At 41.8% G+C, this 21342-nt stretch overlaps 2 protein-coding genes across 3 annotated transcripts in view; both read left to right on the top strand.

Annotated features, from left to right (window-relative positions):
* The window catches only part of LOC308101345 (uncharacterized protein), a gene marked incomplete at both ends in the record, with an annotated part of 104168 nt that overhangs the window by 15642 nt on the left and 67184 nt on the right, over positions 1–21342 (top strand). The window lies entirely within an intron of this gene.
* On the top strand, positions 1790–20081 carry LOC308102078 (uncharacterized protein). 2 transcript variants are annotated; one of them, XM_080451672.1, is made up of 5 exons: positions 1790–1922; positions 3219–3269; positions 5319–5404; positions 9383–10861; positions 10913–20081. In XM_080451672.1, exons 4-5 carry the CDS (start codon positions 9621–9623, stop codon positions 16467–16469), a joined length of 6798 nt encoding a protein of 2265 aa, XP_080307798.1. In that variant the 5' UTR covers positions 1790–1922; positions 3219–3269; positions 5319–5404; positions 9383–9620; the 3' UTR covers positions 16470–20081. The 2 variants fall into 2 exon arrangements, with proteins under 2 accessions (XP_080307798.1, XP_080307797.1); XM_080451671.1 differs by having other exon boundaries at positions 9383–20081.

Consider the following 21342-nt stretch of genomic DNA (forward strand, 5'->3'; position numbering starts at 1 on the left):
TAATTTAGTCCGAAATTATTTAAAAAATAATTACACTAATCGGCCACATGGTGGCGCTATAACAGCCCCCTTTACCTTTTGGCCTATAACTCTTGAACCGTAGGTCGTAAAATCAAAATTTCTTCTCCCCTGGATTCCTTGGGTCACGACGCATCTCCCCATATAGGCCACGCCCATTTGCGTCAGGATAGATTTTCCGCCATTTTGAATTTTCTTCAAAACACACTTTTAGCTCCTCCTCCCATATATTTTGTCCAAATTTCACAAAAATCGGTACACATGATCTCTGGACCCATGCGATGAGTATTTATGCGACAGAATTTTGATAGTCCATACCGTTCGTCCGTAAATGGCTTCCAAAGTTAGCGGGAGGGGCCCGTTTTACAAAAAAAACCACAAATCACGAACGAAACGTCCAGTCAATCCCAAATTTGAATCACATGTCGATGGTGGTTTACTCAACGAAATTCCAAAAGCATTTCCACTTTGATCCATAGGGGGTGCCACAAATGCACAAAATGTAACCGTTTGATGCAAAAACATTGTTATTTTTGGACCAATCCACTCCATTAGGTTACACATGATCTCTGATGATGTGACAATGTAATTGGCTTGCACAATTAGTGGGAGGGCCCTACAAAAAATCTAAAAGCCTGTGACTTAATTTGGACAAATAAATAATTTGTATTTTATAATTCAATGTGTTTTATTATTTAATTGATATTTATTTTTAATTAAATGTTTTTTGGTTTTGTTTAGGAAACATTTGACATTTCCTGGGAGGAATCTACCTGCCGTTTGTGGTTTATTATAATAATAAGTATTTTAAATTATCATTATTATTATTATTATTATTATTATTATTATTATTATTATTATTGCTTTTGTTGTTTCGTTATTTTACTTTTTAGTTATAAAAAACAAAATAACTGCATAGAAATATTTCAGTAAAATTTCTTTTTTAAGATTAATGTAAGGATCACTTTTCAGAGGTTAGAAAATAATTTTCTTCTCATTAACTCCCTGGGAGGAATCTATCTGCCTTTTGTGGTTTATTATAATAATTATTATTTTAAATTATTATTATTATTTTTATTACCCTTATTATTATTATTATTATTATTATTATTATTATTATTATTATTGCTGTTGTTGTTTCGTTTTTTTACTTTTTGGTTATAAAAAACTAAATAACTACATAGAAATATTTCAGTAAAATTCATTTTTTAAGATTAATGTAAGGATCATTTTCAGAGGTTAGAACATATTTTTCTTCTCATTAACTCCTTTTAGTCTTTATTTTTATTTTCATTAGTCTAACTTCTTTTTTTTAACTTTTACTTTACTTTTAGTTTTATGCCGCTGTTCTATCATGATGTCAGATGATGGGCGCGTTCGAAAATTACGCACCGGAGCACACTCGCCTATTAGTTTGTATTGGCCAGTGCGCTCAGTGCTGTATTTTCGAACGCACCCCAAGTAACGACACACGTTTAACGTTGCCATGTCCGCTTATTATAAGCGAATTGTGGCTACTTTTTCTCTCAAGTTGCTCGTAAATATTTGTGGTTGTGACTTTTTGGCATTGTTTCTTAAAGTGCAGTTTCTTATCGCAAGGAGTTGTGAGCTTGTTGATCGGCTTTTTTCAAATAGCCTAGTTTTTAAAGGGCGAAGGACTCGCTTCTTCTGGGCTTGTTTTCATAGACCTGGTTGCTTGTTTCTGTCGCAAAACCTGGCAACCCTTGAAACTACATGTTGAGGCAAGCCGCCCTCTTTGCCCCCCCTTCTTCTCAGAACTTCGTTTTGCTGGTTGGAGACATCGAGAGGAATTGCAAACTATTTAACTTCATTTACCTTTATATCTTATCACTGATCTACATATTTTCTTCGGAGGAGTTTCATTTCGTCGTCTTTTGTGTGAGGTGAGTAATAATATAATTGTTATTTGTTATATTATATAGTCTAATCCGTCCATAAACCGCCCATGAACCGTCCATAATCCGTCCATGAACTTTCCAAGCTAACTGCAACCTGGTGTTTGCACTTTTCCCCGTTTTGTTCCGTACATCTACTTCAACGTTCACATTTCAAACAAAGTTTTTACCCCATGGCCACGGATGTTATAATTATGTATGGGCCCTCAGAAGTAGCCGTATCTTCCGTATTGTTCAATAAAAAAACATTTTAAACCGATCGGTGGCCATTTTCTCATAGTTAGCCCACTCTATCAGAGTGCAGTACACCTACTAACCGATGGGATGCGCAGTTGAAAGCATACGGCGGACATGCTGAGAAAATGGCCACCGATCGGATTAAAATGCTTTTTATTGAACAATACTGAAGATACGGTTACTTCTGAGGGCCCGAACAGAATTGGCACATCCGTGGCCATGAGTTAAGAACTTTATATTTGAAATGTGAACGTTTATGTACATGTACGGGCCGGGCCTTAAATTAATTACGTGCAATCGCCAGGTTAAGTTTGTTTCAGGCCCCAGGACTCTAGCTAATTGTTTTCATAAAATAATTTCACAATTTACCTGTCTATAACAATTCATTGTACAACGCAGAATGCAGCTTTTAATCAACATTGCATTTGTATATATTTTGTCTGTTAACATTGAGCTTGTAGATCTGCTAAAACTAACTTTAAGCAGCCACAGTTGCGCTGAAACTGGGTTAAAAACAACAAGGATTCGTAAGCTAGGCTAACCGATGCTAACGGCTATAAACGTCTGCTTACTACTTCCGCATGGCAGTGACGTCACACACAGCTCCTTGGACCTTTGTTTGTATCCGTCTCGACACAGACAGTTGGCAGGCATAGATAGACAAATTGTACTTGTACTTCTATCCACTATTGTACTTGTATCCACTACATTTCAGAGGCAAATATTGAACTTTTGATCCACTACAATTATTTGAAAACTTTAGTTACTCTGTAGATTTTGATTATTATTTAAATCTCTAGATCTAATCTCTTAGATCTGCTATTTAACAATTATCTCTAAAATTGGCAGCCATCTGTAGCCATGTGATAACTAGGCATTATACATATTTGAAAATAGCAGATCTACAAGCTCACTGTAAACTTGTAGCCTTATTTTAAATAGCCGGTCTATAAGATCACTTGTGAGCTTGTAGATCTGCTATTGTCTATTGATATGCATGTACTTAAATAGCTTTGTGTCTAAAATATTGTATTTGTTTTTTTACAGCTCTGGTTGTGGACCCAGGTGACAGACACACTATCCCACATCTACTGCAAGGTGTGTAACATGCTGATCCTATTTTAGATGCAACTTTCTAATGTTGGCTTATTGACATTGACTTGGGGTCAAATACTAGGTTAGGGGGTCTGTGGTCTAATGCATAGGCTAAAAAATGGAAGCTCTTTGACTTTACAATAGTTTGAGAACCAATGGTCCAGGTGACAAGTGTGTTGCTTCAATTTTCTATAGAGTTGTCAGCTGACTGAAAGGTGATTATAGGGGGGTGATTAGAGGTGTGGCTAGGGGTTGAATAAATTAGTTGATGCCCAGGCTCAGGGCCTGTTAATGGGAGACCTGCTGTGTCTCCTGTGTCTGTCTTATCCATATGTGGCCAATGTTTCAGCACACTATGACATGTCTGGTTCAAATTTCAAGGTAGGGGTGTGTGTGTGTGTGTGTGTGTGTGTGTGTGTGTGTGTGTGTGTGTGTGTGTGTGTGTGTGTGTGTGTGTGTGTGTGTGTGTGTGTGTGTGTGTGTGTGTGTGTGTGTGTGTGTGTGTGTGTGTACACCACTTAACCTAATTTAAAATAGTAGATCTGCTAATGTCCCTATATTGACATGCTCACGCCCTTGTGCTCAGACTGTGTCTGTGTAAATTTGCCGTGTGAGTACTGTACAGTGTTGCATTGCTGATTTGGTATGTCGGCAAATGGCATAGATAGACAATTATTGTACTTGTAATCCACTACAACTATTTGAAAACTTTAGTTACTTTGTAGATTTTGATTATTGTTTAAAAAACATAGGCTACATTAACCACTTCCGTCCTATTTAATCTTTGGCTATTTGAACATTGCAGATCTACAAGCTCACAATGCATTGTGTTGTGAGCTTGTAGATCTGCTATTGTCCAATGATCTCCCAAATTGTCAGACATCTGTAGCCATGTGATAACAAGGCATTATACATATTTGAAAATAGCCGATCTACAAGCTCACTTGTCAGCTTTTAGGTCTGCTATGCATGATGATGATGTGATTATGTTCTCAAAATAACCAAATGGACCCTGAGGTCTTTATCTCCTAGAGTGTATAAATGTAACCCTTGGATACAATATAAATGGACTCGTAAGGGTCCATTTGGTTACATCTAAATACACAGAGATACTAGGTTATGGGGGTCAGTGGTCTAACGCATTGGCTAAAAATGGAAGGTCTTTCACATTACAATACTTTGAGAACCACTGGTCCAGGTGACAAGTATGTGTTGCTTCAAGCTTCTATAGAGTTGTCAGCTGACTGAAAGGTGATAATAGGGGTGATTAGGGGTTGAATTAATTACCCATTGTTGGTTTCCATTAACAGGCCTTGATTGTGTTTCATCTATGTCTGTCTTATCCATATGTGGCCAATGTTTCAGCTTAATATGACTTGTCTGTTTCAAATTTCAAGACCTGTCTTGGCACTGTTTATTTGCTATTGTCCATTTTATAGAAAGCTATATGCTGATAGCCATCATTGCTTTTTGTTTGTTTAGTAACAGAGAACACCATGTCTCTGCAGGTCCCTTTTAAACAGAAAATAAAGGGTGGGTTGGCAATTTCATCCAATCATAATCAATAACTTGATTAGATAGGCTGTGTCCTGTATGAGTTCTCTCCCCTGATTGGATGAAATTGGTCTCTCAAAAACACAATTTTGGGTTAAAGGCAGTTACTGTGTTCACCCAGAAGGAGTATAATAGCAGTGGCACCCCTACTTAAGTAAGACTGTTGACATACTGGTACAGTGGTGTAGTTAATTGGTATAGTTGCTGTGTACAAGCTCACAATGCATCGTGTTGTGAGCTTGTAGATTGCTATTTTCCAATTATCTCCCAAATTTTGCAGATATCTGTAGCCATGGGATAACAAGGCATTATACATATTTGAAAATAGCAGATCTACAAGCTCACTGTAAACTTGTAGCCTTATTTTAAATAGCCGATCTACAAGCCCAGTTCACAGCTTGTAGATCACTTTTGAGCTTGTAGATCTGCTATTGTCACTATGCATTTACTTTTATAACTTTTTGTCTAAAATACAGTATTTTTGATTGAAATTTTCAGCTGTGGCGTGGCTTTACACCGGACCTGATATCTTGGCCAACACAGCTTTGGACTGAGGGGACCATCCCAGACTGCACTACTGCAAGGTTTGTTTAACATAACATGACACATGTGCAAATCAAAGCGTTTTAGATCTAATTATCAATGGGTCAATCCATTGTCGGTTTTTAAGGAGGCATTGCCAATATATATGTTACAGGGTGAATGGAGAACCAGGTAGATTGAAGAAGGCGCGTTCGTTTTTACCACCCACCCAGCAATTCTGTAGAAGCAACACTAGAGGGAGCCACAAGCCAGGCTTGTGCACAAACATATGGCTGCGACCACACACACTCAGTCACACACACACACACACACACACACACACACACACACACAAGCGCACACACACGCGCTCATGCTTTTTTTGGTTTATTGAAAGCAGGACTGTTAAGATACTTTTATTGTGTTCTGGCTTTTGTTTTACTTTCTCCCTGACACACACACACACACACACACACACACACACACACACACACACACACACACACACACACACACAGTGATCCATGAAAATAACTATTCTGTCCCTATCGGTTTACAACTCAAACGGCGCTGAGTCGACAAGTGGAGCATCGGCCGGTCAGCGCGGGCACTCGCGCCTGGAGGCGCGAGGGCGCGCTTCCTCGGCCTCAAGCTCCACTTGTCGGCGCGCCTCCGTCGTGGACAAGCGTGTGCGTGTGCACGCGTGTTCAGCGTTCCCCTAGCGTAGCTTCCTGGTTGCTATGTGGGGGGGAACAACAAAAGACAGGTCCCCGTCGGCACATCAAAGCCCTGCCTCTCCGCGTTCTCCTTCTCCTCCTCCTCGGAGGAGGACTGTTTATTTCGCGAGGAGGAGCTCCTCCTCGCCTCACGTAATAAACCCCCGCCTCGCAGTGCAGTGCAGTGTCCTCCTTCTCCTCCTCCTCCTCGCGAGCCTCGCTAATAAACCCTATCTCGAAAAGCCCCGCCTCGCCCCGAAGCCCCGTGCCTAAAAACGAGCGCTCTGTCTTCAATCTACCTGGTTCTCCATTCACCCTGTGACATATATACTCTATATAGCACTCTATATAGCTTAACTCTTTGACTGCTATATCAATAGTGTAATAATGTGCCAGTGCTGCCAGCAAAAACTGATTTTACTGTACCTTTGAAAAATCATGGAATAATCTCTATGACCGGCGTCCTCACAGAGATCGGCGCATTACATGCATGGGGTTATCAAGAATTCCAGAGGGGTCCCCAAATTATTTGTTGGTCCCCAGATTATTAGCTTAATATTGAAACACATTTTCTTTACATTTTAAATGCCAACTCCTATTATTTTCACTTACTTTGCACTTTATTGTCTCCGCCAGGCCGGAAACCATTAGTGTTAAATTGAGCTTGAAATGTGCTTGCCATAAAAATGTCACCCATTTACACACACATTCATACACCACCATGCCAGCCACCTGCTTATCGGGAGAAATTAGGGGTTCAGCATTTTGCTCAAACACAATTCCACACTAATTTTCAAACTGTGAACCTTGCAGTTGCCATCCAGCCGCTCTACCGGCCACTCTACCCTTTAGACACTGCTGCCCTTGTACTCACACTTTCCAAAGACTGTCAACCTTTTTCCAAAATGGCAGATCTATAAACTCCCAACGCATAACATTGTAGATAGCCTTTTTTTCCTGAATAGTTGAAGTATGACAGAGGGGGGTGGCGTGGATTATGGGGTGTGTGTGTGTGGGGGGGATTAGGTGGGAGTTTTGGAGCTTGTAATAAACAAACGTTTTAGCATCAAAACATACTTTGATTAACATAGTAAAAGTACTCACATTTTCTGACCGCTTATAACGCATCAAATTGTAGATCGGCTGTATGTGTTTACTTGGCACAGTTTAATCAACTGCATATAGTAGATCTACAAGCTCACCTTTAAGATTTTTTTGCCAATCCAAAAATAGCAGATCTACAACCTCATGGTTTACTGTGTGTCGGCGGAGTTGTGGGGGGTCATGTTGAGCAAGACACACCATTAGTGTTAAATTGGAGCTTGAAATGTAGGCCTACTCAATTGTTGCCCTCAAAATTTCACCCATTTCAAACACATTCATACACCTATGGCAGAGGAAACCATGCCAGCCACCTGCTTATCAGGAGAGATTAGGGGTTCAGCATTTTGCTCAAAGAAAATTCCACACTAATTTTGGGGGAGCCCAAGATCAAACTGTGAACCTTGCAGTTGCCATCCGGCCACTCTACCCTTTAGCCACTACTGCACCTTGTACTCACACTTCCAAAGACTGTCAACCTTTATCCAAAATTGCAGATCTACAAGCTCCCAATGCATAACATTGTAGATAGGTTTTTCCCCCGAATAGTTACAGTATGACAGAGGGGGGTGGTGTGGAGTATGGTGTGTGTGTTTTGGGGGAGGGGGGGGGGGGGGACGGGGGGAGAGTTTTGGAGCTTGAAATAAACATTTTAGCATCAAAACATACTTTGATGACCATAGTAAAAGTACTAGTATTTTCTGAAAATAGCAGATGTACAAGCTCATAACGCATCAAATTGTACTTCGGCTTTATGTGGTTACTTAGCACACTTTAAACAACTGAATATAGTAGATCTACAAGCTCAAAACGTAACGTATCTCGAAGCGTTGGGAGCTTTTAGATCTGCTATTTTTACTGTTATAGTGTGTTCTAGTTTAATGAAGTAGGGCAGTGGTTGTCAATGTTTGTAATTTCAATGACCCCCTCGTTTTGAACAAAATGCCTCAAATCATGAACACAGCATGCAATGTTTGTAAAATGTGTATGCACTTTCCTATAGGCTGAGAAAGAAATGCCACTTCACATATTTCAAATTAGCCTCATGGTGGCGCTATAGCAGGCCAATTTTTGCTAATACCTGTAACTGCACCGATCTGTGTACAACTTTGTACGTGCATTTTCTAGAGGCCAAGGAAAAACCTATGCTGTGCACTTATCACATCTGCCTTTTATAGCGCCACCAGGAGGTTGACTTATATAAAATGCATACTATGACATAACTCCTTCAGATTTCATCCAAATCTCACGCACACCAGTACACATGATCAGTTTTGTGATCAAGACAAATCTGTTTGAATTTTCATATTCCATCCTGATTGACTAAGATTGACATTTCAATTTGCTGGAGTGACTTGTTATGAACAAAATGCTACATGTTGCAAATGCAGTGTTTAATTGCAGTGAAAGTTTGCATGCACATTACCACTACATTGAATAATGAATTATAGTGACCCCAGGAGGCAGATTTTTTTTGTGAAGCATATTTTGATATTACTTAATTTTGTTCAAATATCACACGAAGCAATACACATTATCTCAATCGTCAAGTGATGAAGATAGAATCGTCTGATGTTTCAGATTTCATACTGACAGGCAAAGTTAAAACACTGCTGGTACCCAATTTACCTGACCTGCAGAGACCTAGTTACATTTTATATACACAAATTATAGAGGTCATGACCATGTAGGATTCAATTTTGTCAAAGCTGACACCTAATTTCAGTCAAATAAATTGTAATGAAATATAACAAAAGGGTTTCACCACTACTCTACTACAGATAAATAGTAACAATAGTGTTTGCAACACTAAACTAATCAATTAATACATGATTTACCAACAAAGTTATTACCTTATATGAACTATTGCACTAACTCATTCAGTGCCTGACTTATTTCTGAGTGCCAGAGCCAAAATTCATTGTAAAAAAAAGTACTTAGGAGCCGAGATGCAGCCTTTTTCAGTAAGAAGTTAAAAAAGAAGTGAATGGAGCAGAACCTTTTCAAATCATGATATCTTGGGTTCTAAACATTTTTTTCCAAAAAAAAATATATATAATGTACATATAATATGATACATCGGACATCTTAGACGTCGAGTGGCACTGAATGAGTTAAAAGTGGCCTTTAGGCGCACTTCGTGTCTATTTACTGTCTACTTACAGGTGTACTATTGCAACAAAAAAACTAAATTATTTCTGATTTTTTTTTTTTTTTTACTAGTGCTCATCAGACCAGAACGGCTCCACTGGTAACGTTGTAACGGTAAGTAAGGCGATTGTTGATGCTTACAGTAAATTGTGACTAATACGACATATTTTGGTTGATTTTATAGCAACAAACATTTTTGGTAATTGTACAATAAATACTTGGAGTTACTTAGGATTTGGAAGGCATTTTTATAATCGGCCTCTGGTCTAAAAGTGTTAATACAAATTCAGATCTAAAACTAAGTGACATCATGCCTGGTCGTAAGAAGAAATCTGTCGCTAAAAAGAAATTCTGGGATGCTAAGTTGGACCATAGTAAATCACCAAACAGTTGCATACAGGTTGATGAAGGAACACAAGAGACAACTAGTCCCAACTATTCCAACAATGACCCGGTACCGCAAGCATGCACTGTGCCACCCTCTGTGATATCTGTGCAGGCATCCAGAAGCCAAGATCATCATAAGTATTCACAAATGTCAAAGAATCGGCAATGTACATGCATGGGTCTGACATTTCTGGCACACCTACATGAAGGTCATGACTTGAAGATGGATGATCTGGACAAGATACTGGACATGGGAGACATTCTGTATAAAAGAACTATAGCAAAACTAAAAAGACAAAAGAAGTTTAGGTTATCCCTGCTGACAATGGAAGAAACGCCTCTGCAGGTGGAAACCAAACACAATACGTACTCTGTGACAAAACATAACATAGATATGGGATTCTTGAGAGCTGCTGGAGAGCCTTACCGACGGCATTGGTGGCTGAATCTTCAGGAAAGACTTCAATGTTTGTCTGAAGATATCAACTATGCACTCATAACAGTATCACCACATACCATTGCCGTTTTTAGAGACAGGTCTGGAAGATATGGACTGTTTGACTCTCATCCAAGAAGTGCTGATGGCCTTCCTTTGTCTCAAGGAAAAGCTGTAATGATGACCTTCTCTCAGTTGGATGATCTGGTGGCTAAGATTGACCAGGTAATTGACTTCTTACATTCACAGAAGATTGACAAAATGCAGTTTGACTTCATGCCAGTGACATTTGAGCAGACAAATGCACGGTCACCCCATCTGTCAACAACACAAGTTCATGCTGACAACCTGCATCAAAAAGTGCCTGTCGATCTAACTAGCCAGGATGAAACAAACACTGTACCCCCAATCACAAAGCATTCTCTGCAGACAGACAATGCACCATCATCACAAGGGATGTCACCCACTACAAGCGAAAACATCAACAAAAGTAATAAACAACGGAAAAATAAATTTATAAGGAGACAAAAGGATAAACTGCAATTTGATAACAAGGAAAAACCTAAAACTCCAAGGAAGGAATACATGAACCATTACATTGCCATGAGATGTATAACAAATGCAAAATTCAAGGAACGGCAAGCAAAATACAAGAACTCATATTTCAGCAGAAAATACAATGAAGATGAGGAGTTTAGAGGCAAGCATAAGGCCTATGGCAAAAGGAGGTTAAATGATGAGGAGTTTAAAGCCAAGCATTACGCTTATGGAAACAAGAGATTCAAAGGAGATAAGGTATTTAAAGGGAAGCGGAAGGCTTATGACAACAGGAGGTACCACAATGATAAGGAGGTTAACAGAAAGCGGAAGGCTAATGACAACAGGAGGTACCACACTGATGAGGAGTTTAGAAGAAAGCGGAAGGCTTATGTAAGCAAGAGGGTCAAAGGAGAAGGGGAAAAGTTCAGGGAACTCATGAAGTCCTACATGGCCCGCAAATGTAAAACGGACCCCTTCTTCAAGATGCGCCGTGACATCCGCTCTACATTGAAAATAAAAAGCAAGTACAAGGACTTATGTGATGTCCATCTCAAACTGAGCATTCGTGAAAGAGTGAGGATAGCTTTAGCTACTGAGAAGGTGGCTTTAGCTAATGAGAAGGTGGCTTTAGCTACTGCACAACAGAATCGGCTACTAAAAGCTGCTATAGCCACTTTCCAGGCAACAATAAAACATGGACCAACTTTTGTGTGCACAACATGCCATCGGGCGCTATTCTCTGATCAAGTGATTGTTTGTCATCGGTCAAAATACACGACCAAACCCGCCGTGGTTGCTGCTTGCTTGACAGGCAAATACCTTCATTTGTGTGATGATCAATGTGGAGGGCCGGAAAATTGCAGTGTACCCGAAGAAAGGCGAAAAGAGTGGATATGTACATGCTGTCACAACAGTGTAGTAGCTGGAAGAATGCCAGGCTTGGCAGTTGCAAATAACATGGAACTTGCAGCTATTCCTCCAGAGCTCAAGCAACTGAATGTGCTGGAAAGACAAATGACGGCAAGAGACATACCTTTTTCCAAGATTCTCACTCTTCCTAAAGGCAAACAGAGCGCTATATATGGTGCTGTGGTGTGCGTGCCAGCAGACGTGGAAACCACAGTAAACACCTTACCCAGAAGGCTCGAGTCATCCCGCTTGTACAGAGTGAAGCTGAAGAGACGTCTGCGGTACAAAGGCCATCATTTATTTCACACTGTGAATATGTCCAATGTCATACTGGGCTTGCGGAAACTCATCGAGACGCACCCCGACTACAGAGACATCACAATTCGAGACGATGAGAGCATGAACGATGAAGATGTGGAGGGCCAGCTTGAAAACCTACCCACTGTTGAACAGACAGCCACAGACGAAGTCATGGACAGTTGCGATGAGGCCGAAATGATGGAAGTAGCCGACGCAACTGAAACTCTCGACTCATCACAAACAGCGGATCAAAATCCACCCACTGCCGAAGATGAGCAAGATGCACTGAGACCTGGACATGGCCTGGACAGTTGCTTGGAACCGGATGACATTGGACAAGAGACAATGACATACGGAGATGGCATATTCTGCATCGCCCCTGCCGAAGGAAACCGGCCTGTCAGCTACAGCACAGCCCCTAACCTGGAAGCAAGGGCCTTCCCTACATTGTTTCCAACTGGAGAAAACACGTTGGATCGGAAGAGAAAGATCAAACTGTCCCCAAGCAGGTACTTCAACGCAAGGCTTTTCAATGTTGATGATCGTTTTGCGAGAGACCAAAGTTATCTCTTCTTTGCACAGTTTGTTACTGAGACACACATGGCAAAAAATACCATCTCAATTCAATTGAGGAAAGGCAAACCCTTTACCAAAGATGGTCGCCGGATATCCAACAAGATGTTGCAGGACAAACATGAAGTTGAGAGAATGGTCAGAAACCGAGATGCAACAAGGTTCATGCAACCACTGAGGGGGACTCCAGCCTACTGGCAGAAGACCATGTTTGATTTGTTTGCCATGGTCCGCCAGTTGGGTCCACCCACCTTCTTTTTGACCTTAAGTGCTGCAGAATTCAGATGGCCAGAGGTCATAACCGCAATAAAGGCACAACAAGGCCAAATAGTGGATTTTGACAAGCTGGACTGGAATGAGAAATGCGACATCCTCAGAAGCAATGCAGTGACTACCATGCGAATGTTTGACAAGCGAGTACATGCTGCGTATTCAAAACTGCTAAGGTCTAAGGCTCGCCCAATCGGACACGTCATCGACTGGTTTCATAGAATAGAATATCAAAACCGGGGTTCGCCGCATGTTCACGCCCTAATATGGGTAGCCGACGCCCCCGTCCTTGGAGAAGTGCCGGACGAGAATATATGCGAGTTTGCGGACCGCTACATTTCATGCCAGCTGCCTGATCCAAACGAAAATCCTGTGCTTCATCGAATTGTCTCAGAAGTTCAGATGCACAGCAGAAACCACACAAAGTCCTGCAAGAAAGGTAACAGGAAATGCAGGTTTGGATTCCCCAAGGCACCAGTGGACCAAACCTGGATAACGGACCCATGCCCGATTGAGCTCACGGAGGTCACGAAAGACAACATGAATGATGGTGCGAAAGGAGGAGAAGGAGCAAATGAAAATGCAAAGAAGAGAACAGATGGCATTGGCAAACTGCAGAAAGAAAGAGCACAAGCTGCTTTGGCCAAACTCAAACCACTGTATGATTTACTTCAGGACTTGCCATCAGAAGTGACCGATCTCTCAGTGTTGCTGGCAAAGTGCAATTTGACTCACGAAGAGTACGACAGCTGTCTTGAAGAGATGAGAAACACCCATGTGCTCTTGATGAAGCGTGGAGTCAAGGACGGCTATGTGAACAACTACAACCCTGTTTTACTGGAGGCATGGAATGCGAACATGGATATCCAATTTGTCCTGGACCACTTTGTTTGCATCTCATACATGCTGTCCTACATATCCAAGGCCGAACATGAAATGGGTGAGCTTCTAAAACAAGTTGTGGAAGGCATAGACCCAACAAAAGTGACAGAGAGGGGTGCAATGAACGAACTTGTTCATGCCTATGTGAAAAACAGACAGGTTAGTTCTCAGGAGGCAGTGGCCCGGACTTGCAGCTTGTCATTGAAGAATTGCTCCCGCAAAGTTGTCTTCCTCCCGACAGATGACAATGCAATGAAAATGAGCCTCCCGCTCAGCCTGCTGCAGAATAGACCAGCTGATTCAAACCAAGTGTGGATGTCGGGACTTCTGGAGAAATACAACGCCAGACCCAAAACACCAGTGTTTCACGACATGTGTCTAGCAGAATTTGCTTCCGAGTACAGGATCGTGTATGGTCGGAATGCAAAAAAGACGGGATGCCTACAGCTGTCTGACAACATGGGAACCATTAAGAAGCGCACAAATGGTCGTCCTGCAGTTATCAGATATGCTAAATTTTCTGAACAGAAGGACCCCGAGAAATACTTCGGGAACTTGTTGAAAGCTTACCTTCCTCATCGTTATCAGACCACACTGAAAACCGACATCTTCCCCACCTACAAGGAGTTCTACGATTCTGCGTCTGTAAGAATACCAGGGAAAGAAGGTACATGGCGCGTAATTGCTATTGTTGCCGAGAACAAAAACAAGTTTGAGAAACACAGCAAATCAGTGGAACATGCATTAGAAGAGTACATGAAGAATGGCCCTGCAGAAGATGCGTGGGCCAACATTGCCCCAGAAAATGAGCTTGAACGGATGGAATGTCTTGCCGAACAAGATCAAGATCCACAGGCAGACGACGAACAAGACGACGTCCCAGAGTTCAGTTGTCAAGAGGTGGGTACAATTGTTGGTCACAGGGTATCGGCTCCGCAAACGAGCCTTGATTTTCTGCGTTCGATGTGTCGAAACCTCAACCGAACACAAGCCTCCATCTTTCACTCTGTACGTGACTGGTGCTTCAAGAGCCTACTTGACCCAAAACCCGAACCATTCTTCTATTTTGTCACTGGGGGTGCTGGAACTGGCAAATCGCACCTGATCAAGTGCATCTACGGTGAGGCAACAAGGATTCTCCGTCGACTCCCCAGACTGTTTGAAGAGACTGATGCATCCATGCCCACAGTGCTGCTGTCTGCGTTTACGGGAACTGCGGCGTACAACATTGCAGGAAACACACTGCATTCCCTGTTGAAATTGCCAAGAACCCTGAAACCACCCTATATAGGACTGGGAAACAAATTGGATGACGTCAGATCAAAGCTGGGAGCTGCAGAGATCATCATCATAGATGAAGTGTCGATGATTTCAAAAGCCATGTTTATGTACATCCACTGGAGACTGCAAGAGATCAAAGGCAGTAAGAGGCCATTCGGCGGCATGTCGGTACTTGCAGTAGGTGACTTTTACCAGCTCCCTCCAACGTCAAGTGGGAAACCGCTCTGCGTGCTCCAGGAAGGCACAGCGGACCTTCTGCACGAACACTTTCAAATGATCACATTGACAGAGATCATGCGACAGAAAGATGACGTGCCCTATGCAGAGCTTCTGAATAGGTTGAGAGTCAAGGCGAAGAAGGAACGGCTGAGTGACACAGACAAAGCACTCCTTGCTCAGAGAGTGACTGTGCGTGATCAATGTCCTAAGGATGTTGTGCACATCTTCGCAACCAACAAAGAGGTGGCTGAACACAACGCCAAATCTTTGTCTGAGCTCCACAGCCACATCATTAACATTCCCGCCGAAGACTACAAGCAAGTCCATAACCACAAGACTCGACTTGCTAGTCCCTGTACAGGAGAGCAGAAGGATCTCCTTGACAACTTGCAGGTTGCAGAAGGCGCCCCAATTGTGATCATCAGGAACATAGATGTGGAGGATGGCCTTGTGAACGGGACATTTGGCAAGATTCATAGTGTACAGATGCACGGACATAGAGTAGCCAAGCTTTGGCTTGATGTAGACAAGCCTGAAGCAGGACAGAAATACCGGAAAACTACACCTGGCACTACACAAGTGTACGTCGAAAGAATGGAGGACCACATGAGCGATAAAACGCTTCGTATGCAATTTCCCATCAAGTTGGCATATGCTTGCACAGCTCACAAAGTCCAAGGCATGACTACACAATCCGCAGTGGTTTCCTTGAAACGGATCTTCCAACCAGGCATGGCCTATGTTGCCCTCAGTAGGACAACTACATTGCAAGGATTGCACATCATCGACTACGATGAGAAGAAAATCTATGCTGATCCAGAAATCACTGCTGCCCTGCAATCCATGAAGACCGCTTCACTGGACAGTGTTATGCCACTGTTGAAGTATAGAGAGACGACAGGCCTAGCGCAAACACTCACAATTGTCCATCACAACACGCAAAGTTTACCAGCGCACATTCATGACATCAGAAGCCATCACGAACTGATGCATGCAGATGTCCTGTGCTTGACAGAAACACATCTCACCGGCTCCTTTGTGGCTGACAGTCTTCAAATGGATGGATACACCATGTTCAGCCGCAACAAGCACATCTCATACACCAACCAACCTGAACTTGCAGAACAGAATGGCGGTGGCGTTGCAGTGTATGTGAAGGACCATTTCCAGGCATGTGAAAAGCGCTACATACACAATGTGACAAACCTCGAGTTTGTAGTCGTCAAGATAGTCCCCTGTCAAGCTCCTGATCGCTGCAGTGTACAGACCACCAGGTTACAAAGGCCTGTTCATGGACAATCTGAAGGCGCTTCTGGACGCGTTAGAAGTGATGGATCACCATCCCATCGTAGTCTGTGGTGATTTCAACGAAAATCTACTGACCAGTGCAGATATTCCAATCGCGAGGCTGATCGAGTCCAGAGGATACACGCAACTGATCAAGGAGAAGACCACTGACAAGGGCACACTGTTGGATCACATTTACATCTCAAGACCAGAACAATGTCTACAGTCTGGAGTACTACGTACGTACTACAGCTACCATGATCCCGTGTACTGCGTATTATCCTCCAACCAGGACTAGTGCAAAGTCTGCAAGACAAGCTTGTGCTCACATGTGCCAATGTGACAATGTGCTTTCCAAACATATTAGACATGCCTGACTCTAATAAATCACATGTATCTGTCGCACTCAATAACAGAGAGATTATAAACAATGGAAATTCTTGGTTACCAACCTTGTCATTGCACATTTTCCGGGAACCTGTGAGTCAGCTATAGACATGGTGAACACCAGAGATGTTGTCGACACGGCAACGGCAGGAAGAATTCATAGCCACACGTTACCGCATTCTTTGGTGCCACTCTAGCACAAAATCTCATCTGCCTGCTCAATACAAATGGATTGGAAACATTGGAACGTACTGATAACCAAAGCTTCGCGGCCCTAACATCAAGTTTGATTTCCTCTCCGCTCCTCCCCCTTCTCCACTCGCCTCATCTCTCCTCCCCCTCCCCTACCCCCCTCGTTACTTCTACACCCTCACTCGCCTCCTTTCCTCCACTTCCCTGCTCTCCTCTCCTCCACTCCCCTTCTCTCCCCTAATTTCCTCCACTCCCCTCCCTAACCCCTCTCCCGTCTCCTCCCCTGCCCTGTCCCTAACCCTCCTCTCTCCCCTCCTCTCCTCTCCCCTCATCTCCTCTCCTCCATTTTCCCTCACCTTCTCTCCTCCTTTCCCCTTCTCTCCCCTTCTTTCCTCCACTCCACTCTTACCTCTCTCCCTCTCCTGACTCCTCATCTCCCTAACCCTGATCTCTCTCCTCTCCCCTTTCCTAGCCCCTAACTCTCCACCCTCACTCCTTTCCTCCACTCCCCTGTTCTCCTCTCCTCCACCCTCCCTCCCCTTTTCTCCTCCTCTCCCCTCATCTCCACTTTTCTCCTCTCCTTTCCTCCGCTCTCCTCTCTCCTGTCTCCTCACTCCTCCTCTCCCATCTCTTAGGTCTGATTGGCCTATCAAGGAATCAGTCAAACCATGAGTCTGATCACTGATCAAGGTGGGGTTAGAAGCCTAAATAATAGCCAGATTGTCAGCTCTGATCGTCTTACTTTGACAAGTTTGGAGGCAATTACAGTGATCCTGTGCATGGGAACCCCAAAAGTACGTCAACGGCCGGGGCAATCTCCCCTAATCCCCACCTCTCCTCCACCCTCACTCCCCTTGTCTCCTCCTCTCCCCTTCTCTCCTCTCCTTTCTTCCCCTAACCTCCTCTCACCCCTAGTGTCTCCTTCCCTGACTTCTCCCTCCCCCTCCACTCTGCCTCTACCCTCGTCTCCCCTCATTTCCTACTATCCTTTCTTCTCCCCTCCACCCTTATTTCCCCCTCTCCTCTCCTCCTCCCATCCTCTTACCCCTCCCCTCCTGTCCTCCACTCTCCCTCCCACTCATCCCGGTCCCTCTGCACTGTTCTCTTCTCCCCTGATCTCCTCCTCTCCTCATTTCTTACCTCCCCCTTCTTTCCTTCTCTCCTCTCCTCTTCTCCTCCCCTCCTCTTACCCCTATCCTCATTATCCCCCTCTCCCCTTCTCTCCTGTCCTCCTCTCCTCACCCCTCCCCTCTCTTCCCCTTGTCTCCTCCCATCCTTTCCTACACACCCCAACCCTGATCTCTCCTCCACTTTCCCCTATTTTCCTCCTCTCCTCTCCTCCCTATCGTCCACTCTCCTCCCCTCCCTTTTCCTCTTACCCCTTACATCACCCCCCTCCCTGTCCCTTTCTTTCCACTCCTCTCCTCCCCTCTCCATGTCTCCTCACCCCTACCATCTCTAGGTTTGATTGGCCTATCAGGGAATTAGTCAAACCATGAGTCTGATCACTGATCAAGGTGGGGTTAGAAACCTAAATAATAGCCATATCGTCAGCTCTGATCGTTATTCTGTGACAAGTTTGGAGGCAATTACAGTGATCTCGGCTTGGGAACCCCGGAAGAATTTCAAAGGCCGGGACAATCTCTGGTGGCACTTAGGTCAAATCAGCCCAGTAATGCACTACAAATCAACACCCATGTTGCTGCATTTAATGGACCTTCTGTTCCAGAGATAGTCCAAAAGATCTCAAAACGGACACTTCATTGATATTTGATTGCAGATTTTCCCTTTAACCGAATTACACTTGAGGCCAATTCTAAGGACACCTTCAAAATCCTGACCTAAAATTCTCAAAAGTTTTGAAAATTAATTAGTAAAAATGTTTGGGAACCCTGTGTATTGAATGCTATGTAATGTGTAATTAACCACAACTGTGATTGGCCATTTTAGATTACATTTGATTTGTACCAAAACATTGACTTGAAATATTATTCATATTGTAGCATTGTGATTTGTCTTTAACACTTTTCTACTTTGCAGGGCTAGTTAATGGCTAACAACTATTTCTAATTCATCAGTTGAATGCATTTTCTTTTTTAATTTGTTAATATTGATTGTGAAGCATTTATTGGAAAACAACACTAACACCTTTTTCCTGTTTTTCAGAAGCTGTTGAATAATTCTGCATTGCTGATGATGTCTTTTTCTTTTGCCTTTAACCTTTTTCACTTACAGGAATGTTTTTGGTAAATCTTTTCAGGTATTTGCATTAGATTTATGTAGTGGAACGTGAACGTGTAGTACCCAATTTATTTGAGCCATTACAATATTGACCATCCCTGAATTGAAAAACAAACAGAGACAAAATAATTTGCTCAAACTATTGATAAAAAAAACCATTTTGGATTGAATACTACATTGTCATGACCCACTACCATGTAATTGCATGTGCATATTGAAAATGTATTAACTCGCCTTTTCTTTCTAGGGCTATAAAGCTATAACACTTATTAGAATTAAATCAAACCTTAAATAGAACAGTGGTTTCAGGGAGTTTTTTCAGTTTTAATCAAACATTTTTGAAAATAGATAAAACAGCCAGTGTACATGCATCAAAATAGGACTCAATTGCTAAATTAATTAATTAATGTAATAGAAGTTAAACAATGATTCATTGATATTGATCCTCAATATATTTGCCACCCTGCAAATTCTACCTTTATTTCATATTGTGACATTAATTTAATACATTTACCAGGAGCTTGCTTGATCGCCTTTTTTAACAAAGGGATCGGTGCAAGAATTTTTCCCAAGCACTCCTAAATTGGTTGAAATAGGATGCAGGTTTTTGCTTCACCCTGGAAAATGATGAATTTACTTAAAACTTGGAATATCATTTTTGATAATAACATTAGGGGTAGTAATAGTAGAAAATAACCAATAGAGTATCAATAATAAAACAAAGTATTTACAGGCATATTAATAATGAACATTATGGTTATTCTAATACCTAATTGGCCTATATACAATCTTAAAATATAACCATAAAAATGTTATATGATATATTATACCAAATATGTTGATGGAGATGCATATAGAATAGGTACCAAACATACATTTTATTAATAAATACTTTAAACTATATCTTCCATGCTTTGTCTCTACTTATTATTTTTCTAACCATGTGTTTGAAAAGTATATCTATATGGTTATGTTTTTAGTACTTGCGTCACATTTAAAATGAATACAGATGTGTGATTGAAGTTTTTTGGAATGACAATCAGAAGGGAGCTTCATCACTTAAGTTGAACAAGAAGTGAATCTTTGGAATGAGTGCAACATGCAATACAAGTAATACCATACACATAATATTCTTAAGTTAATGTCTGCTGTGCTTTGCCTCTACTTATTTTTCTGCATAACAAATGTTGAACAGAAACTATATGTTTGCTCATGTATTTAGTCTAAAATGTACAATGAATACAGTCAGTGTTATTGGTTTTAGGGGGAAATAATTAAGTTTCTTCACCACATAAGATAAACAAATGGAAACTTTGAAATACATGCCACATCCAAGAATGCTTAAGACCATACACATATTTAAAGATAATAATCTTAGGTTGTTCTTTAACTGCCAATTATTATTGCCTTCTACAATTGGTATGTTTACATACTTATCCATAGAACAGTTTGATCATTGCACAAATCAAAGCTTAGAGTTTAAAGTGTTGTGGGAGACCATAATTCTACCTGCTGAATGGAATACAAGCTATCTGCTGGATGGAGTGGACGTCAATCCCTGTACTCCCTGTACTATGTGTAAGATGGTGAAGTAATCAACATGTAAATTAGTGTTCCTTTAATGCTCCTGTCAAGTGGTACCAAATATCTCTCAATCATTTTGCATTGTTGTATTGACACCATTCAGTAAAATTAATGTGCCTGATATGCAGGGAAGAGTCTTTCATACAATTTACTAAATGGTATGGCTTCAACCCAGCTCATAAACAGGTTGACACGACCAACAATGTTTCCTCTTGTATTACAAAGTGAGTCATTTCAAGAACATTACAAGGCATTGAATAATATCGATTCTGAAGCTGAAAGTAAAAGATGTGCTCAGTGTTGTACTCATGACATAATATAACTATGAAGAAGGTCTTCAGTGTTTTTAAACTTACTTGCAAAGGGCAATTATATCACTGTCAATATACTGGGTATTTCATCCTAAACCTAACTGGCAGAACAATGAGATTAAAATGTGTGAAGTTTGCTTTGATAAAGTATTATGAGTGGTACTAGACAATCTGTTCTACTTGACACTGAATAATTGCATTTGTTATAACTAACTTCATTCTAATGTCATCAA

The sequence above is a fragment of the Gymnoscopelus braueri genome, assembly GCF_963280865.1.
Source record: "Gymnoscopelus braueri genome assembly, chromosome: 15".
NCBI classification, from domain to species: domain Eukaryota; kingdom Metazoa; phylum Chordata; class Actinopteri; order Myctophiformes; family Myctophidae; genus Gymnoscopelus; species Gymnoscopelus braueri.

What these genes read in the sequence shown, in the direction of transcription:
- LOC308102078 (XM_080451671.1), top strand. Translation starts at nt 9,621, where the DNA reads ATGCCTGGTCGTAAGAAGAAATCTGTCGCTAAAAAGAAATTCTGGGAT.